The sequence below is a fragment of the Haemorhous mexicanus genome, chromosome 9 (genome assembly GCF_027477595.1).
Source record: "Haemorhous mexicanus isolate bHaeMex1 chromosome 9, bHaeMex1.pri, whole genome shotgun sequence".
NCBI lineage: Eukaryota > Metazoa > Chordata > Aves > Passeriformes > Fringillidae > Haemorhous > Haemorhous mexicanus.
The window spans coordinates 2,021,668-2,049,003 of NC_082349.1; the positions used below are offsets into that span (position 1 = coordinate 2,021,668).

The following is a 27,336-nucleotide window of genomic DNA, read 5'->3' on the forward strand; positions in this document are numbered from 1 at the left end:
TTTCCCTGCAATTCTGGCAAAGACTTTGGTTTATACAATTTTTAAGCACACAAACAGTTCTGGAGACCTGCTTGTGTACATAAAATAGGATCACATATTATCACCTCTAGTGTCTATATATCACTGAGAGCTGATTAGCTTAATTAATCTTGATTAATCTTTACATCTGCCCTGAAGATTTTTTTGAAGGCTTTTCTGTTCTCTGTTTTCATGGTAAATGTACAGTCAAAGTATAAAAATTACCAGCTTAACTCTGTGGAAATTCCCTGTATGTGACCATCAGTTCCTGTAAATAAGGCAAAGAGGGGTTTTTCTGATTTTTGTGGGGTTCAAACAACAAAGGGCAGAGATCCTGCATTCAGAAAGTCTGTGATGACAGCTTTGGGATTTCTGGGGATGGTCTGGGAGGGCAGCTCAGTAATTCAGTGTTTTGGGGGGCAGCTCAGTAATTCAGTGTTTTGGGGGGCAGCTCAGTAGCTCAGCGTGGCTGCAGTGAAGGGGGAGAGGGTCAGAAATTATTTTCTGAAAACAAATGTTTGGGAGTTGCCTGTTAAACTTTTGGAGAGTGATTTTAGCATGACAACTCCTAATTTCAAGCCCTTTTAAATACTGGATTTCAGTAGCATAAGCCCGTGAATGATCTTTTTCAAAGTGCTCCTTGAAGGCTGAAAGCAGGAGCAGCAAATCCTGGTGAATTTTTCGTGGTGTTTCCATGACCCCTTCTGTCCTGGAGCTCCTCAGAGTGGCCAGTGGTGTCCAGGGTGTGGAGCAGGAGCTGTTGGAGCCAGACTGGGACAGCAGAGAGGGCAGGAGGGATTTGGGATGAGCCTTGGGATGAGTCACCCCTGTCTGAGTCAGTGCTAAAGCCATTGAGCAAGAGTGGCCCAGCTTAGCTATTTTTAATATTTGCTTACTCACATTTACTGTACTAAGCTCTTTACAGGAAAGGTAGTTAAGAGTTGTAGTAAGCTCTTAAAGCCACTTTCCATGGCAGCAGCTCCTTTAATTAATTAGGAGTGATGTCTTCAGTCCTGTTTTTTCTCTGAGCTTTTAAGGTCTGGGCATAATTCTCGTGCTTGATGTTTCCAGAAGTGCTGCAGTGAGGTGCTCACAGGATTGCCTCTGGACCTACAGGGATTAACTGGACTTTAAAACCAGCAGGAGCAGCTTGGTAGCACCTAGAGGTGTTTATTGACCTCAGCAGGTGGAATTTTGTCTCTAGAGGGCCCTGGTTGAATATGTGAATAAAACATTGCAAGGTTTTAGACACGATGGAATAAACAAGTCCCAGCTTTGCTGTTGCACAGCCCCACTGGCAGTGCCCACCATCCTTAGGGTGCAGCCTTGTTCAGGCTGCCTGGAGCAGAGGCTGGGCAGAGCTCCAGATTAAAGCAGGGATTGATTCCAAGGATCTCCTCCATGGACCCACCTGGGGCAGCACCAGAGCCCAGCCAGGGCTGCACCCAAGATGACCCAAAATGGCCCCAAAATGCACGGCCGGGCACGGGGTCTCTCCCTGGGATCAGCTCTGCTCCATTTGCACCTTGCAGTTCATTGTCCCAGCCCAGCTTTAGCCCAGGCACTCCCACCCTGCTTGTTTTTCTCTCTCCAGCCCACGGGGTTTGTGCTCCTGGGCTGAGATTTGGATCATTTGTCCTTGGTGCCCAGCTGGAGCAGGAATTGTTTTGTCTCCCTGCTCTGTGCAGAGCTCACCATGCCCTGATGTGAAGCCCAGACTCACCCACTAAAGTACTAAAGAATCTGAAAATACAAAGTGCAGGCTCTTGCACTGCCCAAGGTGTCTCCTTTGAAGGCCTTTTAATAAATCCCTGCTTTATCCTCTACCACTGCCCAGCCTCTGTTCCAGGCAGCCTCTCTAGGCACCGGTTGGATGGGATAAACTGGAGCTGGGGCAGCTGGGATCACTGCTGTTATCTCCCCGTGCCTGCGTGGCTGAGATCCTGGGAGAGCAAAGCCCAAAGATCTCTCCAGCAGCAGGGAAATGCTCCTGCGTCCAGAGCTGCTCGTGGGAGAGGGAGGCAGAACTGCAGCTGGGCAATGTCTGCTGCTTTGGGCTTCTGGAGAGCTGGAATAAAACCATAGCTGGACTGAAAAATTAACTGGCCCCTAACTTTCTTATGAAACTGCTCTTGGCTAAAGCAAGAAGCTGAGCTTCCATCAGTTTTCATAATACTCAGACAGTGCTGGGAATGCAGATAGAGTTCACATTCCTCTCATAATTTCTGACTTTGAATTCTGAAATATAGAATATATGTTCAAAGTTGGGTTTTTTTCAGTTTTTCTGCGTGGTTTAAGACTCACAGGACAATGAATCTGGAGGTAAAGACCACCTGGAGTTACCAGGCAGCCACTGCAGAAATGGCACAAGCAAATGTTTCCTAAAAGAGAGAAACGAGTGAATTGTAAATAAAAATGGGATGATTCAGCCCTTCCAGAAGTATAGAGAAGAGTTTGTTTGGATTGTTAACCTGGAAGACGTGTGAGGCTTTCTAGGGCAGGAAACTGTTGGTGCCAGGCTGGAATTGCTGTTGGGGTGAGATCTGTGCCAGGTGTGAAGTGTGGCAGAGTCTGTGATGGGTGTAAAGGGAAATCTGGGCATTCTGGGACCAAACCCTCCATGACAGAGGAGTGTGCAAGCTACAGGACAAAGTTTCAAATCCATAAAAAGAAAGGAAAGAGGAAAAAGGAAAGAGGAAAGGAAAGGAAAGTCCCACTGCTCATCATTGTACTCTGAAGCCTCTCAGTCTCACCACCTCTGAACCACTGTTGACACAATTGTCAGGTGCAAACATGTAAAATTGACTCCTGTTTAGCCAGTTAGTTAAAAATAGTGGGTGTGTTTGTCCAAGGGATTGAATGAATGGAGGGTAAATATTTGGGTTGCTTGCCAGGGTGATGCTGGGCTGCAGCCCCTGGTTGGCAGGAGACTCACAGCAGCCAACTCTGAGTTGTAGCTGAGCATTCTCAGCTAAATTGGCAGTGAAAGTTCACGGCTGAAAACCATTGATACACCTTTGGGTGGTTGCAAAAAGAACCTGCAATGATGTGGAGGGTGTCTGGAAGCACTGAGGTTTGTTTGGGGTGGTGCTGGAGGACAGGACTGGATTTACAGGTTCCCTCCTGCTGCTGGTGGCAGAGCTGCTCTGCTCAAACACGGGATTGTCTCGGAGATAAAACTGATACCAGACAAACAACAGGGTGTTCCTCTGGTTGAGGCAGAAAGCAGCTGTTAGATAAGACTTTAACTGCAGCAGCTGGCAGCTGGCTGTTCATGTTCTGCAGGAGAATCCTTAGAAAACCTTGGGAAAAGTGTCCTTGGTGTCCCAGAGGAACCAGAGTTCTGCTTTTGGCCATCGAAGGGAGGCACAAGGATCCTGGCTTTTGGCAGGGCTCAAGTTGTTTACTGAGACAACTTTCTAAAGGCTTTGTTTGGCTCTCACTGATTGGCTTCTTCTGTTTCAAGTGTTTTCTTCCAGTTTCCTTGTGTTTGATTTTTGGAGAAGAAAAGAGCCTTCAGCTGGGAGAAATTAAAAGTGGGTTTTTTCCCAATCTTTGGTGCAACTGGGATCAGAGAAAATCAATTTAAGGGGAGATCTGAACCACATCATTTCTTAGTCATCTTTCCAGGTGGTATTTAGGGCTTAGCTCCTCTTTTGAAGGTGGCAATATGAGAATTCAGAGTAGGCAAGACGAGGATTCATTAAAGCCTGAAAATATAAAAGGAATTGCAAGCAAACCAAAGCATGTCCTGGGGGGAGTTCACTCATCCAGATTGGAACCTGCAGTTTAAAGGGATGAGCTGAGATGCAGATGTAGGATCCCTTCTCAGTCACAGGACTTGCAAACCTCATTTTGGTCCAGACAAGTCCATTAAGTGTCCCACTTCCTTCACCTGACTGAGGGGGAAAAATGTCTTTGCAGCCAGCCATGAGTACAGGTGGTCTCTGGTGATTTGTTTATAATAAAAAGAAATTGCTGTGTGTGTTTATCCCAACAGATGGGTAATAAATAACTGTATTTCCCACTTATATTAAAATCATGTCTCAGTGGCTTTTGGTTTTTCCTTGGGTTGTCCATTTTGTAGCATGAAGTGCTTGAGCTGCTCACTCTGCACCCACTTTTCTAAACTAAAACCATTTTTTTTCTATGCACACCAAACCAGTGCAGCCCAGTAACTCCACTTGGGAAGTTTTTGCCTTGGAAAAGTCCATATTGTCCACTTTCCATTGAGCCTGACAAGATCTTGTGCACCTTTGTGACTAAATACAGATGGGGGCTACCAGCCTTAGAGCAGGATTTTAACATAATAAAAGAGGAGCACAGAGCACAGAGAGGGCTTTTGAAGATAAAATTTCTCTTGATGTCAGTAGTAAATCCCAAGTTTATTATGGAATTTCATGGGTTTCAACTCTATTATAGCAGTAATGTTTATTGGCTAGGGGATATTTTTGTCGGTGGAGTGCTCTTAACAGGTAAACAAAACTGGTGAAGTTTTGTTTGCTTTTGTTTGTGATCCCTTCAGAGTGAACTTTAACAATAAAATAAATGTGGTGTCTTCTCACCACATTTAAAAAAGAAAAAAAACCAACCAAACAAAAAAAGAAAAATGCAAACCATCAAAAAAGTCTTACCAAGGTGCAAAGCCACCACAGGAAGCACATGACTGCCAGATCTGAGGGGTTCAGGGGCCCTGCCCTTCTCACAGGAGGTGCTGACCACGTAGTCAGAAGCTCTTTAGGGCCTTTGGAAGGGACCCAAATGGCAGCAGGTGGGTGATGTTTATTTTGAGAGCAGGTTGAGTGTAAGAGGTGCCAGTGTCTCAGTCCTTCTGAGGGAAAGCTGGGGTTGGTCCTTGCCCTCAGGAATTCCTGCTCCATGGGAGGAGCTGCCCTCACAGCTTTGGGCAGCTCAGCTCCAGTGCAGGATGTGCTGTCCTAGAGGAATTCTGTTCCTCCTCTGTCCTAAAGGAATTTTGTTCTCAGTTCAAGAGGAATTGTGCTGCTGCAAGCCCTCCCCTGCTGCTTGTTCCTTCTCTGAGGCCGGGTGGCCTCGTGTGGTGGCAGGGGTAGCAGTGGGGTGATCTGTAAGGTCCCTTCCAACCCCAGATCTGTCTTTGTGTGGTGGGGGTGTTGTAGGGGCTCAGGAGTTGAGCAGTTCGTGCTGCCCAGCAAAAAGGGCTGGAGAGACCCGGGCTGAGAGGCTCCATGTCGTGCTGAGACATGAGAGTGAAAAAGGTCAGGAAGAACATCTGGAGCTGCTCTCCAGGAAGTGGCCAGGCAGGAGGGAAGTGACCCTGCGTGGTTTGAGAGCCGGGGTGGCTGTGAGCCAGCAGGAGGGACCTCTGCAAGCTCTGTGGTCACCCGGTCCCAGCCCCTCTGCATGTTTCACACGCTCAGAAGGCAAAGCCTGGGAGAAGTTCACCTGCTCGAGCTGGTGGGGTTTGGAGGATCTTCCACCTCTCTGTTAGGGCGGGATGTGGGAGAGCTGGGCATTACCAGGGCTGGCACTGATATCCTGGGTAAGTCAGCAGCTCCTTTCATTGCTCCTCGTTTGCAGAAAGGACTCATTGAGAATGTTTCTCACCAGCCTTGGCTTTGCTAGACCTCGGCTGGTTGCTTGTTTTGGTTTGTTTCTTACAAGATCTGAGGCACCATGGGAAATCCGGGTGCTGTTGTAATCAATCTGTGCTTGCTTTTTCCTTAAAAACTGGTGAAATGTGGGATTCCCTTGTTGAGGAGCACCTGTGGGTCGTGGAGGTTGTTTTGCAGCAGTGAGGTACAAGCAGTTCCTTTGGAATTCTGGGAAATGGATTAGTAAAGGATTTTAAAATTTAACAGAAAGTTTATACAGTTTTGGACATTTGTATATAAACACTGAGACACTCTTGTGTCTCACTATTCCTCGAGACTGAAAATGGAATAAAATCTTGTGAAACTCCTCTCAGTTACCCCATCTCTGTAAAAACTAAGAAAACCAACATGGAATTAGTAAGGAATTATCCAGTGGAGCCGGTACCAGGATGGGACAGCTGGGACCTGGGGGTCACCCCTTCTCCACCTGCACACCTGTGGAGTAAATGAATTCTGTTCAATGGGTAAGGTGAGGTGGGGGGGATGGACTCTGGCTCACTAAAACCTGGCTTTTAGGAGAACTCGGAGCTCTGGGAGCCTGTAGGTGCACGACGAGTCCCCAGAGGTTTCTTCATCCATCATTTCAGCGTGGTGGGATCTCTGAGATGTTAAGGCTCAGGAGAACAGGATGAAGTGACCTCTCTTGCTCCTGCCTGGTTAAAGAGGGGAGGAATTCTCCACTTACAGACCTTCATGTGGAAGGTGTGAACAATGAAACTGCTTCACCTCCTTCCTGGTGGCTGTTGCTGCTTTGGAAAGCTGCTCCAGCCTGCCCTGGCTGTGTCCTCACAGGGTCAGTTCACAGAATTCACAGAATCACTGGGTTGGAAGAGACCTCCAAGATCACCGAGTCCAACCCAGCCCCACACCCCAACCAAACCCTGGCACCCAGTGCCACACCCAGGCTGGTTAAACACACCCAGGGATGGGGACTCCCCCACCTCCCTAGGCAGAGCATTCCAGAACTTTATCCCCCTTTCTGGAAAAAACTTTTTCCTGCTATCCAGCCTGTATTTCCCTTGGTGCAGCCTGAGGCTGTGTGCTCTGGTTGTGTCAGTGCTGCTGGAGACAGAGCCCAGCCCCAGCTGAGCACAGGCACCTTTCAGGAGCTGCAGAGTGATGAGGGCAGCCCTGAGTCTCCTTTTCTCCAGGCTGAGCACCCCCAGCTCCCTCAGGGGCTCCTCTCAGGGTTTGTGCTCCCAGCCCTCTCCAGCCTCACTGCCCCTCTGGCCGTGCTCCAGTGTCTCACTGTCCAGCTGTGTGCTGATGTTGGCCTGCTCTGGTCTCCCAGTCAGCACACACATGGCCCCTGCTGGGGGGGTTTTCTTCCATTCCCCGTTCTTTTCCATTCTTCCCATTCCATGGATCTGTGCCATGACTGCAGCGTGTCCTCCTCTCTTGGAGAAAGCAGAGCCATTCCCTGCATCCAGCTCTTGCTGAGTGTGTGCTGCACTGAAGCTCTGGAGCTGCTGCAGTGTGTGAGCAGGGCTGGGGTGTGAGACCCTCCTCTGTGTGTGTGAGCAGGGCTGGGGTGTGAGACCCTCCTCTGTGTTTGTGAGCAGGGCTGGGATGTGAGACCCTCCTCTGTGTGTGTGAGCAGGGCTGGGGTGTGAGACCCTCCTCTGTGTGTGTGACCCTCCCTGATGTGTGTGAGCAGGGCTGGGGTGTGACCCTCCTCTGTGTGTATGAGCAGGGCTGGGGTGTGAGACCCTTCTCTGTGTGTGAGCAGGGCTGGGGTGTGTGAGCAGGGCTGGTGTGTGTGACCCTCCTCTGTGTGTGTGAGCAGGGCTGGGGTGTGAGACCCTCTTCTGTGTGTGTGAGCAGGGCTGGGGTGTGAGACCCTCCTCTGTGTGTGTGAGCAGGGCTGGGGTGTGAGACCCTCCTCTGTGTGTGTGAGCAGGGCTGGGGTGTGTGACCCTCCCTGATGTGTGTGAGCAGGGCTGGGGTGTGAGACCCTCCTCTGTGTGTGTGAGCAGGGCTGGGGTGTGAGACCCTCCTCTGTGTGTGTGAGCAGGGCTGGGGTGTGAGACCCTCCTCTGTGTGTGAGCAGGGCTGGGGTGTGAGACCCTCCTCTGTGTGTGTGAGCAGGGCTGGGGTGTGAGACCCTCCCTGATGTGTGTGAGCAGGGCTGGGGTGTGAGACCCTCCTCTGTGTGTGTGAGCAGGGCTGGGGTGTGAGACCCTCCCTGATGTGTGTGAGCAGGGCTGGGGTGTGAGACCCTCCTCTGTGTGTGTGAGCAGGGCTGGGGTGTGAGACCCTCCTCTGTGTGTGTGAGCAGGGCTGGGGTGTGTGAGCAGGGCTGGGGTGTGAGACCCTCCTCTGTGTGTGTGTGAGCAGGGCTGGGGTGTGAGACCCTCCTCTGTGTGTGTGAGCAGGGCTGGGGTGTGAGACCCTCCCTGATGTGTGTGAGCAGGGCTGGGGTGTGAGACCCTCCCTGATGTGTGTGAGCAGGGCTGGGGTGTGAGACCCTCCCTGATGTGTGTGAGCAGGGCTGGGGTGTGAGACCCTCCTCTGTGTGTGACCCTCCTCTGTGTGTGAGCAGGGCTGGGGTGTGTGACCCTCCTCTGTGTGTGTGAGCAGGGCTGGGGTGTGAGACCCTCCTCTGTGTGTGTCCCTCCTCTGTGTGTGTGTCCCTCCTCCCTGCCAGCGCCTCATTCCCATTAATTTCATCCCCTGGAAGTTGTAACTTTCATCCGGAGCGCTGCCACGTCCTGCTCCAGTGCCCTGCTGAGGTCAGTGCCACGTCAGCCCTGAGGAAGAAGGCCTGCAGAGGCCTCGCCACTTTCTCCTGTGAGGAGCCCCGGGGTGTGTGCCAGGCTGGTTTCCCTGGAAGCTCCTGCACAGGTCTGAGGTGCCCCTCAGGAATCGGCAGGAAGAGGCCGCGCTTCCCGGAGCTCTGCTCTGCTGGGAAGGTGCCGTGGCTCTTCTCCAGAGAATCCCCATCCCATCTTGCAGCCCCAGGCTGCCTGGGCACGGGGATCAGAGAGGAGAACATCAAGGAAGGAAAAGGGTCATTCGTGCCGTGTCCCAGGCAGGAATAAAAACAAATTGTCCTAAATCACTTTAACACTGGAATGCCCCTTCAGCCCCGTGAGCAGCAGCCTGAGCAATTAAGCTGTTTTTTAGGTAGTTGTGAGGAAAAACCTATTAAAATTAAATTCATTCTGTAATTAAAACTTAATTACAGAAAAATCAGGTTGTTGTTGGAAGGTTTCTGTGAAGGTTTCTCGAGCCTTTCTTTGCCCCCAAGGAAATTGATTCTGGTTTAGCAGAGGAGTGCTTGGGGTTGACTGCACAAAGATAGAATAATTGGTTGTAAACCCCAAGAATGGAATAACTTAAGGTTATTATACCAGCAACTGGGGATGAAAGAGAATTAAGCACACATTTATAAGCTGTAAAAACTTAGTTGAAGATGACTTTGCTCATTGCAGATGGGTTGTGACCTTTAAAGGTCACTTCCAACCCAGCCAACCGTGGAAAATTGGTCATTATGGCAGCCCAGTCTGTATCCAAAGGAAAACCAGGCTGGAAAGAGCAGCTAATACAGAAAAAAAATGGGATTTTGTGTTTGAGTGCTCCTGCATCTGCCCCAGCCATTGCAGGCAGAACAATAAAGGTGGGACATTAACACCCAGCTCTCTGAGAGGGCTGAGAAACCTCTTCCCACACTGGTGACATGTCATGGGAGTTCAGAGGAGTGGCTCAAAGTGCCTTGGAAAGGCACAGGACAGGAGCAGGGTCAGTCCTCGGGGTGCAGCAGGGCATGGGTGGGTTTGGGAAGCACTCACAGCACACCAGGAGTTGGCCTCCTCTGCTTTTCAGAGCTGGAGAGCTAAAAATGGAAATGTTTAATAGCTGTTCATAATAGTGTGGCACTAATGAAGCTGGCTGGTGTTCAGTTCTTGAGAACTTTGCTGCACATCCACCACTCCTGGTGAAAATTTCCATTCTGTGCCCTCCTGGCCCTGCTTTAAAACCCAATTTTACAGCGTGGCTCAGTCATATCACAGCATGGCTTGCACAGAAAAACCCAAGGGGAATTGTTCATTCTGGTTTGGGGTAAACAGCCTGTGATGAGGTCACTCTGAATAAAAGAATAGAATAAACACAGTAATAAATAATTAAAACAAATGAAATGTACATTTGGTGAGGGAATCCTGTGGAAAACAAATAGCATGTGCTCATATATCTAAATTTTCAGTCTCTGAGAAGTTAGGAAACCTGAAACCAGATTGGCAGAGATGGCAAAAAAGAGGAAGAACTTGCAAATGATGCTTCAAGTGAGTTTTGGCTTGGTCAGATTTTAGCTGGGGTTTTCCTGTATTCGTGTTTTAGGGACTTTTGCCCCTGCAATGGACCCTCCTTCTTTGCATTTGGCTTCCAGGATCCTGGTTTATGGTGAACTGTGGGCTTGGTGGAGCAGCATCCTTCTGGCTCAAGGAAGATTTGCACAGAGTTTCAAAAATATTTCATTTCTGCATCTGCCTTTCCTTAGTCTGAAGGTGTTGTTTAACAAATGTTGTTGTACATTTGGTTTTTTCCTTAAAAATGCTGGAGCTGCTGGGTTTCAAATGTAGCAAATCATAGCCAGGAACTTGAGTTTTTACCAAATATTATTCTCACTCAAATATCCTAAGTTTAATGGCCAAACTGATTAACAACCCACCTTTAGACTTCCCTCCCCCTATTTCATAATTCTTTGTGATATCAGAAGTTTTTGAGGGCTCTGTGTGTGTGTGAGGGAAATAATTCCTCACCTGGCTTCCCATGGGTGGGTCAGGATTTTAAATAAGCAGCAAAAGCCTTTCCTGGGGGAGTGGGATCTCCAGAAAAGCCATCCTGCATTCCCAAAAATATTTTGGAGGGTGCATCAGAAAGAGCTGCTTCCACTGGGGGAAACAGAAATGAAGTGAAATTAAAATATGCCTGAAAAAAGCAAGTGCAGCAGAGACTGAGTACATCCCTTGGAGTAGAGAAGAGACAAAAAAATACACAAATAACAATTTGTGAAGCTCTGAGACGGCAGCAAAGGCTAAAAATCACTTTTCAGAGAGGAAGCATTTGACTGTGTAGGTGTGGAGAAGGATGCTCAGACAGAGCAGGAATGTGTCTGGCTCTGAGGAGCCTTTTTGGAAGATGAAAATGCATTTTTAAAAGGTGAATCCCTGACAAGGAGCAGGGAATGTCTGGGAAACCCATTAGGAAATAATAAATCCTGGGTTGGAGGGTGGGTTGCTTGGTTCAAGCCCAGAAGGTTTTGTACACGAAGCAGCACTTGAAGGTTTTTAGCATTCTGGGAATTGCTGTGACTAAAACCAAGAGTGGGAGCTTTTAACCAAAGCAAAGCTGCTCTGTTGAAAAACAAGAAGTTTGATTTATGAATCTGTAAAAGGCAGTGGTTTTATATTCCCCCTCACATTTTAAAACATCTGGACAATGTTTTTAACATAGGCCCACACAGACAATAAAATATATTGAGCACAGTTTTATGTAATATAAAAGGGGGTTTTAATGAGATTCAAGTCAATCTATTTCACCTTTTGCATTTCAATTTTATGGTGCTGTGCAGAAATAATATTAATATAAATTATTTATCAATCTTATTTATGATATAAATAATATTAATATAATATTAATTCATATAAATAGATTTCACCTTTTGCATTTCCGTTTAATGGTGCTGTGCAGAAATAATTCCTGCCTTGTGTGCACATCCCAAAAATCACACTCTCAGTTTCTTCTTCCCCATATTATTGCCAAAGGAATGTGTCTGGAACCTCAGATTCAGCATTTGAGTGGCAGGGATGGCAGAAAAATGCAATTTAATTGGGAATGTGTGCCAGGCTCTTCAATGTCATTTTATTTCTGGGGTGGGATCAGGTTTGCTGGGCTCTTCCCAAGCACCAGGGAAGTTGTGTGGCTCTGTCTGACTTTTCCCAAGCTTTTCAAGCAATATCTGCTGGAGTCTGCTAGGTCAGATTAACCTCACACTGCTGAAGCAAAAATAATAAACACACGTTTATTTGAGGCACATTTTGGCAGGGATGGGGAGGAGGGAGAAAGGAGGGATGGAGGCTGGAAGAGGAGGAATCTTCAGCCTCAGATGAGTGATGGGTGAGGGTTCCCAAACCAGCAGCACTGTCAGCTTTAGTTTGGACACATTTTAAATGATAATCAAAGAGGGGAAGGAAAAACAGAGAGCAGGGAGGAATTGGAATTGATATCTGATGAAAAATGTGAGGAATGAAGGCATGGAGGAGGTGAAGCACAGAGGAAAATGTCCCTGTGGTGCCACAGCTGAGGCTTGTGATGAGAACAGTTCCAGACTGAAAACAGGGGAAATAACCAAGGTTTTCCTGGGTTTGGGCTGCATCTCAGGCTGTGCCCCCAAAGTGTCAGAAGGGATCAGTGGATGTGCCCAAACTCCTGGGTGCTTCCTGGGGCTGGCTTGGCTGACACCAGATCCAGATCTCAGCAATAATAATAATAATAACAATAATAACAATAATAATAATAATAATAATAAAATAATAACAATAACAATAACAATAGTAATAGTAATAATAATAATAATATATAATAATAATAATAATAATAATAATAATAATAATAATAATAATAATAATAATAATAATAATCTTTGTTCCCTGGGATTGCAGGTGGAATTTTATCAGCCTGACCATTTCATTTGTGCCTCCAGCTGTACAAAGCCATTCCTGATCATGTTTATTTTTCCTTTTTTTTTTTCAGTCAGAGTGAAGCTTCTCCTGGGGAGAGTGAAGACCCGTTTCAGTTGTGTAGAGGAACCCACAGACACATAAATGCAGGTGTGTTGGCTTTGGGGGTTCATTTTTTATTGTTTTTTTGGTGGGAGGATTTATTTAATAAACTATAAAATTGGTGGTTTGGGCATTTTAAAGCTTAGAGAAACATGGAACAAAGAACCCAAATAACTCAAATAACTTTCTGCTTTTTCTTTTTAAGCACTGGGTATCAAATCCAATTTTCTTTTGAGTCAGAGCTGCCCTGTTGTGCACCCTTGGCAATCTAAAAGCTTTGCATTAAACCTACTCAGTGCTATCCTTCCTCCTGGAGAGACAGAGAAGTAGTAATAAAAAATAAATGCCAATAAATCTTATAAAATACACCATGACTCATAAACCATCAGCAGTTTCAAACACAAAGGGTGAGAGGGGAGAAAACAATGAGGAATATTTTGCTGTTAAGGGGCTGTAAAAATAGAAGCTGACTTTTTAAAGAAGGAAACATCAAATGAGCTGTTTAAATCACTCAGGCTCAAGTGTTGTTTTCCAGCCAAGGAGGTGCTGAAGGATGTGAAAGTTATTTCTGCTTTGAGAAGAGAAACCTTGCAGGAAAGCTGTGGCACCACCAGAAGAGAAGAGAATGATTTGGAGCACAGTTCCCAGAATCAGAATAATCACTGACATTTCTTTTTTCCCCTTTTCACCTGGTTGGTTTTGAATAAATCCCCACCTGAGGGTTTGGAGGATGCTGGTGCCCAGCCAGCAGTGATGGATTTGTGTCCTGATAATCCCTCACATTCCCCTTTGCTCTTTTCCCTGCTCTCCCAGTATCTCAGCGTAAAAGAAGATTGCAAAGCCATGGCTTTCTGTGCAAAAATGAGGAGCACCAAGAAGAATGAGCTGAACCTGGAAGCTCAGCACCAGGGGCTGGAAATCCTCTTCTACCTGCAGGACAAAGCCCCCCTCTGCTACTCCAGCGGCGAGTTCACCTCGGAGGAGCTGTGCATTGAGGCTGCCCAGAAGTGCTGTGAGTATTTGGGTTTATTTCAGCTCCCAGGGGCCTGGCAGCAGCCAAAGTCAGGCACCCTCTGTGTGTCAGTCAGAGGAGGAGCCTCCCTGTCCCAATAAATCCCCACAAAGCTGCTTTGACCTCGTGTGCATCCCTCACGTGGCAGGGGCTGTGCTGTGCTCTCCCCTCTGGGCTGGGGCTCAGCAGAACACCTGTAATTCCACAGGAAAAGTGGATTTCATTTCTGGTTGATCTCACAGCCCAGTGGGCTTTTGTATTTACAGTTCTGAGGTTCTTTCCCCATGGAACACCAAACCTTACCCAGCTGCTGTGGGCTGTGAGCAGGGGAACTGGGCAGGAATTTCCTGCAGCTCTCAAATGTTTTCTTTGGTTCTTGTAATCCCCTTCAGCTCATTTGCCTAATTGCTCCTCTTCCATGGGAATGGGTGAAATTATGGAAATCTGCAGGACAAACCTCACCAAATGAGTGCTGCTGTTGTTTTTTAAGAGATTTAAGCACAGTGAGGGGTGGGTGTTTAACACCCCCCTACTTGTGTTGGTGTGCAGGAGCTGCTCTCTGGGGGTGTGAACCCACAGATGGCACAGCTGCTCCCAGAGCTGGGACAAGGGATTCCAAACAGATCCGGGGTGGAGTAAACATCCATCCCAAACAGATCTGGGATGGAGTAAAGATCCATCCCAAACAGATCTGGGATGGAGTAAAGATCCATCCCAAACAGATCTGGGATGGAGTAAAGATCCATCCCTAACAGATCTGGGGTGGAGTAAAGATCCATCCCAAACAGATCTGGGATGGAGTGAGCATCCGTCCCAAACAGATCTGGGGTGGAGTAAAGATCCATCCCAAACAGATCTGGGATGGAGTGAGCATCCATCCCAAACAGATCTGGGATGGAGTAAAGATCCATCCCAAAGAGATCTGGGGTGGAGTAAACATCCATCCCAAACAGATCTGGGATGGAGTAAAGATCCATCCCAAACAGATCTGGGATAGAGTAAAGATCCATCCCAAACAGATCTGGGGTGGAGTAAACATCCATCCCAAACAGATCTGGGATGGAGTGAGCATCCATCCCAAACAGATCTGGGATGGAGTAAAGATCCATCCCAAACAGATCTGGGATGGAGTAAAGATCCATCCCAAACAGATCTGGGGTGGAGTAAATGCAGAGTTAAAGCAGATCAGCCCACTGGTGTCACAGTCTGTTCTTAGCTGGAACAGACCAAAGCTTTCTCTGGGGTCTTGCTCTGTGGAACCACCAAAGCTTTCTGCTTATTTGCCAAAACCTCCTTTCGCCTCTGGGGGTTGAATTTATTAACAAAGTAAAGCTGAGAACAAAGTTGTGGGTTTGGTAAAACTCCCTTTTCTGTGACCTGGACAAAATGAAAGTTTTAAGTCATTTCTTTGAAGCTCAGACCTTGGGCTTTGAGGGGATTTGAGGATCGCTTTAACAGCAGAAATATCTGTTTAATCCACCCCAAACCCCATGGGTTGAGCCCAGGTAACAGCTCCACCTCACCCTTTCCTCCCTAATCTTTGTTTCAGGCTAATCCCAGTATTGGTTTCTTTCCATGATCCAATATTTGCTTTATGCTCTTGTGCTTTGGGGTGTGGATGTGCCCTGGAGCTTTGTGACTCATCCATTTGTGTATTTTTGTGCCAGCTGTGTCCCCCCTGTGCCACAACCTCTTTGCTCTGTATGATGAGAACAAAAAGCTCTGGTATGCACCAAACCAGGTCTTCAAGGTGGAGGAGAAATCATCCTTCAGGCTCCACTATCGCATGAGGTAAGGCTCACACCTGGGAAATGAGATTTATCCATTCTGAGCTCCCTGGAGGAGCAGGGAGGCAACAGCTGGGATTTACAGCTTAGAGGGGAGATGAGCAGATGCAAACATTCCTGATTTCTTGGCGTCTTTGGGGTTGAACCTTAAAAACAAAAAGCTGGAAAAGCACGGGAAGTTGTTTTCACCAAGCTGGGAGTGAGCAAGGTCAAAGTGAATTGGAAAATTGGCTCCAAAGCACTGGGGTTTGTGTCAGTGCTTTGTGGATTTCCACTTGAAGTATTCCAGAGCAGGAACTGTACAGGATCATTCAGAAATTAATTTGTAAAAAAATTAATTAAAAAATTATTTTTTAATACAGTGGTGGATTAACTGTACAGGATCATTCAGAAATAAAATTTAAAAAATATTTTTAAAAATATTTTAAATTTTTTTTAATACAGCAGTGAATGGACTGTACATGATCATTCAGAAATTAATTTTTAAAAAATTAATTAAAAAAAATTTAATACAGCAGTGGATTAACTGTACAAGATTATTCAGAAATTGACTTGTAAAAAAATTAATTTAAAAATTATTTTTTAATACAGTGGTGGATTAACTGTGCAGGATCATTCAGAAATGATTTTTTTAAAAAAATTCATTTTAAAAAATAATTTTTAAATTTTTTCAATACAGCAGTGGATTAACGGTACAGGATCATTCAGAAATGAATTTTTAAAAATTTAATTTAAAAAAATTATTTTTTAATACAGCGGTGGATTAATTGTACAGGATCATTCAGAAATGAATTTTTAAAAAAAAAAATCAATCTTAAAAATTATTTTAAATTTTTTTTTAATACAGTGGTGGATTAACTGTACGTGATCATTCAGAAATGAATTTTTTAAAAAAATTAATTTTAAAAATTAATTTTTAAAACTTTTTTAGTACAGTGGTGGATTAACTGTACACGATCATTCAGGAATGAATTTTTTTAAATTTTAAAATTTTTAATTTAAAAGAAGTTTTTAGTTTTTTTAAAATTTTTACTAGAGCAGTGGATTAACTGTACATGATCATACAGAAATTAATTTTTAAAAATAAATTTTAAATTTTAAATTTTTCTTAATAGACCAGTGGATTACATGATAATTCAGAAATAAATTTTTAATTTTTTTTTTAAATTTCCATTTATTTTAATTTTTTTTAATGAAGCAGTGGATTAACTGCACAGGACACTTCAGAAATGAAATAATTTGTACTTTTGCCTACATGGATAGGTTTCTGCCATGTCCTTTTTAATGATATCTCTAAACTGAACAATGGCACTGGGCTGAAATGTTTGTAGGGCTTTGACTTCTCTCCCTCTGCTGAGAACTTTTTGTTTTCTGGCTGAATTTCTCCTCCTCTGCCCTCAATCAGAGCCAGATGCTGCTGCACTTTTGGTGCTGTTTCAGAGCACTTCTCACAGAAACTCTCTCAGTTCCCTGTACTTTTCTCACTTGCCTCAAGTTCTATTTATTTAATTTTTTTAAAAAAAATGAGAAACCCCAGGATTTTGTAACATCCTGGAGTCACTGCTCAGAGAGGAGGAGAATTTAACTCTTCCATGGCTGGGGCTGGGTTTTGCTGTGGAAAAGGGATCCAGTTCCTTTCTGGAGGGCTTGGAGGATCCTGTGGGTTTGTGTAGGATTTCTGTAGGATTTGTGTGGATCTCTGTAGTAATTTTGTAGTATTTGTGTAGCATTTTTGAAGTATTTTTGTGGTTCTCTGTAGTATTTGTGTAGTATTTGTGTAGCATTTTTGAAGTATTTTTGTGGTTCTCTGTAGTATTTTCATAGTATTTTGTGGGTTTCTGTAGTTTTTTTTTTAATTTCTGTAGTAATCTTGTAGTATTTTGTGGGTTCCTGTAGTATTTTCATAGTATTTTGTGGGTTTCTGTAGTTTTTTTAAAATTTCTGTAGTATTTTTGTAGTATTTTGTGGATCTCTGTAGTATTTCTGTAGTATTTTGTGGGTTCCTGTAGTATTTTTGTAGTATTTTGTGGGTTTCTGTAGTGTTTTTTAAATTTCTGTAGTAATCTTGTAGTATTTTGTGGGTTCCTGTAGTATTTTCATAGTATTTTGTGGGTTTCTGTAGTTTTTTTAAAATTTCTGTAGTATTTTTGTAGTATTTTGTGGATCTCTGTAGTATTTCTGTAGTATTTTGTGGGTTCCTGTAGTATTTTTGTAGTATTTTGTGGGTTTCTGTAGTTTTTTTTAAATTTCTGTAGTAATCTTGTAGTATTTTGTGGGTTCCTGTAGTATTTTCATAGTATTTTGTGGGTTTCTGTAGTTTTTTTTAAATTTCTGTAGTATTTTTGTAGTCTTTTGTGGATCTCTGTAGTATTTCTGTAGTATTTTGTGGGTTCCTGTAGTATTTTTGTAGTATTTTGTGGGTTTCTGTAGTTTTTTTAAATTTCTGTAGTATTTTTGTAGTATTTTGTGGATCTCTGTAGTATTTCTGTAGTATTTTGTGGGTTTCTGTAGGTTTTTTTTAATTTCTGTAGTAATTTTGTAGTATTTTGTGGATCTCTAGTATTTTGTGGATCTCTGTAGTATTTTTGTAGTAGTTTGTCGATCTCTGTAGTATTCTTTTAAAATTTCTGTAGTAATTTTGTAGTATTTTGTGGATCTCTGTAGTATTTTCATAGCAGTTTGTGGATCTCTGTAGTATTTTTGTAGTAGTTTGTGGATCTCTGTAGTATTTTTGCAGTATTTTGTGGATCTCTGTAGTATTTCTGTAGCATTTTGTGGATCTCTGTAGTATTTTTGTAGTTTGTGGATCTCTGTAGTATTTCTGTAGTAGTTTGTGGATTTGTGTTTTCTCAGTGAGGAAAGTTAAACATTTTTCATACCTAGAGTTTTAACATCTCCCCCTCTTGTTTGAATTAGGAGTGCTGGTGATATTTTTACTTACCAAGAAACTTCAAGTTTATATTTTTTTATAAAATTATATAAATGTTCTATAACTATATCTAGGTGGGTGAAATACAAGAGCTGTAATTTTTGTGTAATTTATATTTGTGTGGGTGGTTTTTTTTGTTTGTGGAGTGGTGAGTGCTTTTTTGTACGTGGCAGAATTTTATATTTTTTATTGAAATTTACTTAGATTTTGAATTTGTTAAAATACAAGTAAACTTATGGTTTTTGTAGGGATTGGAGGATTTTATTTAAATGTTGGAAGCGAAGAATGGGGTTTGATAATAAAATATTATATATGACATGATATGATATAATGTAATATAATGTAATATAATGTAATATAATGTAATTATAATATAATATAATATAATATAATATAATATAATATAATATAATATAATATAATATAATACAATATAATACAATACAATATAATACAATATAATATAATGTATATTAGATTATATTATTGTATTATATATGAAATATAGATAATATATAATATAATATGTAACAATATATTATATATACTATATAATAATATAATATAATAAATATAAGATATAATAATATAATATATAATATATAATATATAATAATGTAATATAATATATTATATTATTATATATAATAGAATATATTATGTATAATATATTATATTCTTATATTATATATGAAATATACATCACATATAATATATATTATTTATATTATATTATATCATATCATATTATATTTAATAAATACTATTGAATGTTATAATAAATACTATAATAAATACTATAATGTACAGTACAATAATGTTTAATATAATAATAAATAATATAATATACAATAAAACATTGTATAATAGCTATAATCTTATATAATATAATAAAATATTGATTAATTTTGTGCTGTAGAATTGCATAGAGATGTGTAAGGTAATGCTGAGTGATGATGGAGGATGCTCTGAGGGAGGGCTGGGTCCTGCTCCTGGAGCTCAGGGCCACAATTCCCTCCCCAGCTGATTGGGAATGGGGAAATTCCTGTTCCTGTGCCTGCAGTGGCAGTGAAATCCCCAGAATCTCTCCCAGGAACCCCTGGAGCTTTCCAAGGAGAAGACTCTCCTTTATTTAGCCATCCCTCAAACAATGGGGCTGCAGTTGTTTTTGTAGCTAATCAGAGCAGTTCATTAGCGAGAGGAGCAGTCTCCTCAGTCCCAAACAATGCCCAAGGCCTTGCCCATGATTATTTTCAGGAAATCACAGAAGAATTGGAGTTGTTAATTCTGACTCCTCTTCTGCAGGAGAGCAGGGAAGCAAAGTCATTTCCTCTGCATTTCAGGAGGGTTTGCTTTGCTCTGCTCTCCAGGCCTCAGCCCAAGGAGTCCTGGAGGATCCTCTGCTGCTTGTCAGGAGGTTTTGGCTCCGTTTTGGGTTGGAGTTCCTGCCTAAGAAGAGCTCAACTAAAAATATTCATTTTCTTTTGCTGAAGATCCTGACTCTGCACCGAGGCTGGGCCACTGCAGATTTGGGGCTTTATAAATGTCAGTCCCAAACTGGTTTGGACTGGGAGGGACCTTAAATCCCATCCCATCCCATCCCATCCCATCCCATCCCATCCCATCCCATCCCATCCCATCCCATCCCATCCCAGGGACCCCTCCCACTGTCCCAGGCTGCTCCAGCCTGGCCTTGGACACTTCCAGGGATCCAGGGGCAGCCACAGCTGTTCTGGGAATTCCATCCCAGCCAGGAATTCCCAATTCCCAATCTCCCATCCATCCCTGCCCTCTGGCACTGGGAGCCATTCCCTGGGTCCTGTCCCTCCATCTCTTGTCCCCAGTCCCTCTCCAGCTCTCCTGGAGCCCCTTCAGGCCCTGCCAGGGGCTCTGAGCTCTCCCTGGGTCCTTCTCCTCTCCAGGTGAACAATCCCAAGTGTGTCTTTCCTCACAGGAGAGGTGCTCCATCTCTCTAACAGGAAAAATAAAGGAAAAAACCCCTAATAATCCACAATAATTATAATGTCCCCCCAGTTCCTCAGGCCAGGAATGTGCTGGAATGTTGCACCACTTCACCTTCAGTCAGAAGTCTGACCAATCCTTACTTTGAACTGCTTTACTTTCCCAAACCCAGATTATCTTGTAGAAATGGAGGCTTTTGCCAACACATTTTTCAAGTTTCTGGTTTTTTTTTGGCAGGTACTATTTCACCAACTGGCACGGGACCAGCGAGAGCGAGCCCTCGGTGTGGAGACACTCCCCCAGGAGGGCCAAGGCCTATGACAAGAAGCTGGCCCCAGAGGGGACCCCCATCCTGGATGCCAATTCCCTGGAATATATGTTTGCACAGGTTGGAATTGTCTCCCTGATGCTGTATTCCCACAAATAAATGTTTCATGGGATTTTTGTCCCATAAAAACGGTGGGGTTCTGCTTTAAAAGCCTCTTTTTAAGCTCCTAAAATCCACATGATGTGTCCTGTTAGTACTGGAAAGGGTTTTCTTTTTGCTGCTGCCTGGTGGAGAGGAGAGGATTTGCTGCATGAAGGAGCAAATCCTCTCTCCCAGCCCAACAAGGGGTTCATTTTAATAGATATTTTCTTCTAAAGTGAATTATTTGTGTTTCTAAATGGTCAGTCACCTTTTGTGGGACATTTGCCCAGAGCTGGGGCTGGAGAGGAGCAGCAGTAGAGGGAAATCTGCCAGGGCTGGGTCCTTTTAATGAGGTTTTTTCACTGGGTGGTGTTAAAGATTGATAAACATTTACTGATAACCCCGTGGTGATAAAGATTGATAACCTCACTGTGGTTTTGCTCTCCTCTCCTGCCTTCCAAAGGATTTTTCAAGCCAGAAGCTGTCAGGTTTCACCAAAACAAAGGGAAAATTCAGGCTGATGAACGAGCAAATTGAATGCACAGAGGAAATGCCATGTACTGTTGGTTCTGAGTAGAATTCCTGCAGGATTTTCACACTGGGAACCACAGGGAAAGAGAATCCCAGGGAAATGAGGCACAGAAATGTCTTTGCTCTTTGGTAACCAAACACTTTCCAGGCAGTTCCAGAGCAAGGCTTGGCTTGGAGGTGAATCCAGGAGAGGCTTTGGATGGGAAGGGCAGGGATAAAGCAGAGACACAAAGTTGGTTTTGTGCAGCAGAAAATAAATATTGGAGGTACTTAAAGGGGCCTGGGGTGGTGATTTCTGTAGTTAATTTTAAAAAATGTGAATTTTTGGTGGGCTGATGTATAAAAGAAGGAGAGGAGGTTCCAGCTTCTCCTTGCCCAAGGATCCTGGGATGAATTCCTGGCTCAGGGACAACTCTGGGAAAGACCAGCTGGGTAACCTGGGGTTTTTGTTCTCTTAAGGGCCAGTATGACCTAGTGAAGGGCCTGGCTCCCATCCGAGACCCCAAAAACGACCAGGAGGTCCATGAGATTGAGAATGAGTGTCTGGGCATGGCTGTCCTGGCCATCTCCCATGATGCCATCAAGAAAAACGTGAAGCTGCCAGAGCTTCCCAAGGACATCAGGTGAGCTGGGATCCATCCTTTGTCCCCGCTGGCTCTGCTGCTCTCCCAGGAGGAATTTAATTTAATTTCATTCATTTTCATTTAACCCCTTGCTTCTCCTCCCAGTTACAAGCATTATATCCCTGAGACTCTGAACAGGACCATCAGGCAGAGGAATTTCCTGACCAGGATTCGGATCAATAACGTTTTCAAGCATTTCCTGAAGGAGTTCAACAACAAAACCATCTGCAACAACAGCGTCTCCCCTCGGGACCTGAAGGTGAAATATTTATCCACCATGGAGGTCCTGACCAAGTATTACGGGGCAGAGATCTTTGAGACCTCGTTCCTGCTGATCTCTGCTGAGAATGAGATGAATAAATTCAACTGTGGGGACAACGAGAAGTACGAGGTGATGGTGACAGGGAACAACGGCATCCAGTGGAGGCTCAAGCCAAGTGTGAGTAGCCCTGAGGAATGGGATTCCAGGGGTTTGGGGACAGGGCAGGGCTGAAAGGTGGGTGTGGGCTGCAGACACTGCACTTTGTTCTGTTGGAGGGGCTTTTGCAGGACTACAGGGTTGTCCAGGCTGGCAGGAGCTCAGGGGCTGCCAGCCCAGCCCTCCTTTTAGGCCTTGCTTGGAGACCAGAGCAGGCTCAGGACAACCTCTGTGGGCAGCCTCTGGACCAGGGAAATGAAAGACCCTGTGAAAAACATTCCAGAGGGAAATGGATTTATTCTGTGTATTAATACACCTTATATTGTATATATTATATTATATTATATTATATCATATCATATCATATCATATTTCTACAATTTATATTAATTTTATAGTCCATATTATAATTCTGTTCTAATTAAGAATTAATTTATATTATGCTATCTATTGATTTTATAATTTATATAATACTTTAATTCTACAATTCTAACTAATAAGTAATGAATAGATATTGCTATTCTAGAATGAATTTTTGAGTAGAGTAAATGAATTGACTAGAATTTTTATAGAGTAAATGTATTAGAGTACATTATTCTAGAGTATAGATGTATAGAGAACAATATTCTATATTTGATATTATTATTGTATATCTTAATTTTATATAATTATTCTAGAATTCCAACTAATAAATAGTTAATATTACTCTTCCAGAATTAATTTTTGGTCTAGAGCAAATGTATTAGAGTACATTATATTCTGTATGTTATATTATGATATTTATTCTATAATTTATATTATTTTTATATTTTCTATAATAAGTCTATTCTGTAATTCTAATTAATAAATAATTTATATCATTATTCTAGAATGAATTTTTGAGTAAATGAATTGACTAGAATTTTTTTAGAGTAAATGTATTAGAGTACATGATATTCTATATTTTATACTATTATATTTATATTATTAGTCTATAATTTATATTACTTGTATAATTTCTATAATAAGTCTATAATTCTAATTAATAAATAATTTATATCATTATTCTAGAATGAATTTTTGGTTTAGAGTAAATGCATTATGATACTTTATATTCTGTAATTGAGTTTAATTTTATAATTTTTATAATAATTCTATTCTATAATTCTAATTAATGAACAATGAATTTCTACCATTATTCTGGGATGAATTTTTGGTTTAGAGTAACTGTTTTGCAATACATTATATGATATATTTTACATAATGATTCTATAATTTAGATAAATTTTATAATTTATATAATAATTATTGCCCATAGTTCTAACTAATAAATAATTAATTTCAATTGCTGTTCTAGAATGAATTTTGCTTTAGAGCAGAACCACTGTGCTGAACAAGTTTTACCTAAAGCTTTCTCCCAAACCCATTTGCAGCCTGTGCAGGCAGAGAAAGAGAAGAAGAAGAAATCCGACGGCAGAGGCAGGAAGGAGGAGGAGAAGCACAAACTGCGGGAGGCGTGGAACAGCTTCTCCTACTTCCCTGAGATCACCCACGTGGTCATCAGGGAGGCCACGGTCAGCATCAACAAGCAGGACAACAAGAGGATGGTGAGCACGGGCAGCCAGGGCTGAAGGGAGCTGGGAATCTCAGCCAGGCTTTATTATTCCCTGCTGGATCCTTTAATTAATTCCCTGATGGATCCTTTAATTAATTCCTGGCTGGATCATTTATTTAATTCCCTGCTGGATCACTTAATTCCCTGCTGTATCATTCAATTCCCTGCTGATCACTTAATTATCTGGTGGATAATTTAATTCCTTGGTGGATCATTTAATTAATTCCCTGCTGGATCCTTTAATTCCCTGCTGGATCATTTAATTCCCTGCTGGGTCATTTAATTAATTCCCTAGTGGATCATTTAGTTCTCTGCTGGATCACTTAATTAATTCCCTGCTGGATCATTTAATTAATTCCCTGCTGGATCATTTAATTCCCTGCTGGATCCTTTAATTAATTACCTGCTGGATCATTTAATTATTTCCTAGTGGATCATATAATTCCCTGGTGGATCTCTTAATTCCCTGCTGGATCATTTAATTAATTCCCTGGTGGGTCACTTAATTCCCTGCTGGATCACTTAATTTTCTGGTGGATCATTTAATTCCCTGCTGGATCATTTAATTCCCTGCTGGATCACTTAATTAATTCCCTGCTGGATCATTTAATTAATTCCCTGCTGGATCATTTAATTCCCTGCTGGATCCTTTAATTAATTACTTGCTGGATCATTTAATTATTTCCTAGTGGATCATATAATTACCTGGTGGATCTCTTAATTCCCTGCTGGATCATTTAATTAATTCCCTGGTGGGTCACTTAATTCCCTGCTGGATCACTTAATTTTCTGGTGGATCATTTAATTCCCTGCTGGATCATTTAATTCCCTGCTGGGTCATTTAATTAATTCCCTAGTGGATCATTTAGTTCTCTGCTGGATCACTTAATTAATTCCCTGCTGGATCATTTAATTAATTCCCTGCTGGATCATTTAATTATTTCCTAGTGGATCATATAATTCCCTGGTGGATCATTTAATTCCCTGCTGGATCATTTAATTAATTCCCTGGTAGATAATTTAAGTAATTCCTTGGTAGATCATTTAATTAATTCCCTGCTGGATCATTTAATTCCCTGCTGGATCATTTAATTAATTCCCTGCTGGATCACTTAATTCCCTGCTGTATCATTCAATTCCCTGCTGATCACTTAATTATCTGTTGGATAATTTAATTCCCTGGTGGATGATTTAATTAATTCCCTGCTGGATCACTTAATTCCCTGCTCTATCACTTAATTCCCTGGTGGATCATTTAATTAATTCCCTGGTGGATCATTTAATTAATTCCCTGGTGGATCATTTAATTCCCTGCTGGATCCTTTCCCTTCCATGGGGAGCCAGGCTGGGGTTGGGCACAAGGTGCCAACTGAGGGCCCTTTTGAGTGTAAATAACACCAGATGTGCTGGCCATGACACTGGGCACAGCCAAAATGGGGTTCAAAGGGCAGCTGTGTCCACACTGGCACAGAGTTTTCCTCACAAATCCCCTGAGGAATTCCTGAATTTGTGACAGTGGAGCCAGGACAGGGAGGGCAGGGAATGGCCACTAAATCCCAGCATCCTGTAGCTAGAAGTGGCTGCTGGATATTCCTCATGAATCCCAACATTCCAGGGATGTTCCAGCATTCCTGGAGTCCTGACAGCAATATTTTATAATTTGGATTATTACTGATGTACTGTATTAGCCACAGTGCCTTGTGCACTCACTGTGTGCAGCCTGTGATAAATGAAACCATCAAAGAAGTTTTTACAGCCCAAAAAAGAGGGGGACATGTGAGAAATGGATTTTTTTAAAGGATTTCAGAACCTGGCAGAAAGCTCCCACAGATTTGTACATCTGTGTTTTGCAAACTCTGAGATAAAGTGTGCTGATTTAGGAAGGCCATGGAATAAAGATGTCATTGTTGAGAGAGAGATTGAACTGGAATTAAGTTTCAACAAGTTTCAAAAGATGGCCTTGCAAAAAGACCAGACATTTTAGAGAGCCAGAGCTGTGAAAGATGCATTGTAGCAGGAGGATGTGAGGAAAAATATAGGTGACTGGTGTTAAATATAGGTAAAAATAAATATAGGTAAAAATGTAGGTGATTGGTGTTAAATGTAGGTAAAAATATAGGTGATTGGTGTTAAATGTAGGTAAAAATATAGGTAAAATATGGGTAAAAATATAGGTGACTGGTGTTAAATATAGGTAAAATATAGGTGATTGGTGTTCAATATAGGTAGAAATCTAGGTGATTGGTGTTAAATGTAGGTGAAAATGTAGGTAAAATATGGATACAAACATAGGTGATTGGTGTTAAATATAGGTAAAAATATAGATTGGAATATAGGTAAAAATCTAGGTGATTGGTGTTTAATATAGGTTAAAATATAGGTAAAAATGTAGGTGATTGGTGCTAAATATGTGTAAAAATATAGGTAAAATATGGGTAAAAATATAGGTGATTGGTGTGAAATATAGGTAAAAATATAAGTGATTAGTGTTAGATATAGGTAAAAATATAGGTAAAATATAGGTGATTGGTGTTAAATGTAGGGGAAAATATAGATTAAACCATAGGTAAAAATATAGGTGATTGGTGTTAAATATAGGTAAAAATATAGGTAAAATATGGGTAAAAATGTAGGTGATTGGTGTTAGAAGTATTGGCAGCATTGTGTGGCAAAAGCTAATTTATAAAAACATTTATAAAGTATAACTAGGAAATGGGTTCTGATAGAATGCTGTAGGGTTTTGCATCTCTTATGTCTCACCCTTCAGTGAGACTGATAACGGAATAAAATATTTTAAAACTTTTTTTTAAAAAAAACCCTTTTTTGTTGGGTGATTGCGTCTTTATGTCGCTGCTCTTCTCTTTGATCCCTCCTGGCAGTGACAATTCCAGAACTTTTAGGCTTTTCCCTGCTTTGTTGCCGTTCCATGAAAGACCCTTCACTGAGGAGCGGGGGATGAGCTGCTCCCCCACGTGATGCCAAGATTTTGGGGAGAGAAGGGTTCAATATTTGTCGCCCTCAGCAGCGGTGCCAGGCTGTGCTGACGGCCGTGTGCTGTGTTGGCAGGAGCTGCGGCTGGGCTCGCACGCCGAGGCGCTCTCCTTCACCTCGCTGGTCGATGGCTACTTCAGGCTCACCGCCGACGCCCACCACTACCTGTGCACGGACGTGGCTCCTCCCCTCATCCAGCACAACATCAGGAACGGCTGCCACGGGCCCATCTGGTCAGTGCTTCCTGAATTTTGGGGTTATGGGCCCATCTGCTCAGTCCTTCCTGAATTTTGGGGTTATGGGCCCATCTGCTCAGGTTCTCTGCATTTTGGGCCCATCTGGTCAGTTCCTCCTGAATTTTGGGGTTATGGGCCTATCTGGTCAGTCCTTCCTGAACTTTGGGGTTATGGGCCCATCTGCTCAGTGCTTCCTGAATTTTGGGGTTATGGGCCCATCTGCTCAGTGCTTCCTGCATTCTGGGCCCATCTGCTCAGGTCCTCCTGCATTCTGGGCCCATCTGCTCAGTCCCTTCTGGATTTGGGCCCATCTGCTCAGTTCCTCCTGTATTTTGGGGTTATGGGCCCATCTGCTCAGTCCCTCCTGTATTTTGGGGTTATGGGCCCATCTGGTCAGTTCCTCTGCATTTT

The 27,336-nt window shown here is 42.8% G+C and overlaps 1 protein-coding gene across 3 annotated transcripts in view; it reads left to right on the top strand.

The window, feature by feature from the left end:
• JAK1 (Janus kinase 1) overlaps window positions 1-27,336 on the top strand; it is a 55,441-nt gene that overhangs the window by 12,321 nt on the left and 15,784 nt on the right. For 2 of the 3 annotated variants that reach the window (XM_059853601.1, XM_059853603.1), the window contains exons 2-9: window positions 12,405-12,481; window positions 13,247-13,445; window positions 15,113-15,236; window positions 20,361-20,511; window positions 21,523-21,686; window positions 21,792-22,125; window positions 23,517-23,690; window positions 26,765-26,922. In XM_059853601.1, coding sequence (XP_059709584.1) covers window positions 12,476-12,481; window positions 13,247-13,445; window positions 15,113-15,236; window positions 20,361-20,511; window positions 21,523-21,686; window positions 21,792-22,125; window positions 23,517-23,690; window positions 26,765-26,922 — 1,310 coding nt within the window. In that variant the 5' untranslated portion in view covers window positions 12,405-12,475. Of the gene's footprint in view, window positions 1-5,520; window positions 5,540-12,404; window positions 12,482-13,246; window positions 13,446-15,112; window positions 15,237-20,360; window positions 20,512-21,522; window positions 21,687-21,791; window positions 22,126-23,516; window positions 23,691-26,764; window positions 26,923-27,336 lie in introns of those variants that run through there. The other variant, XM_059853602.1, reaches the window with a different exon arrangement.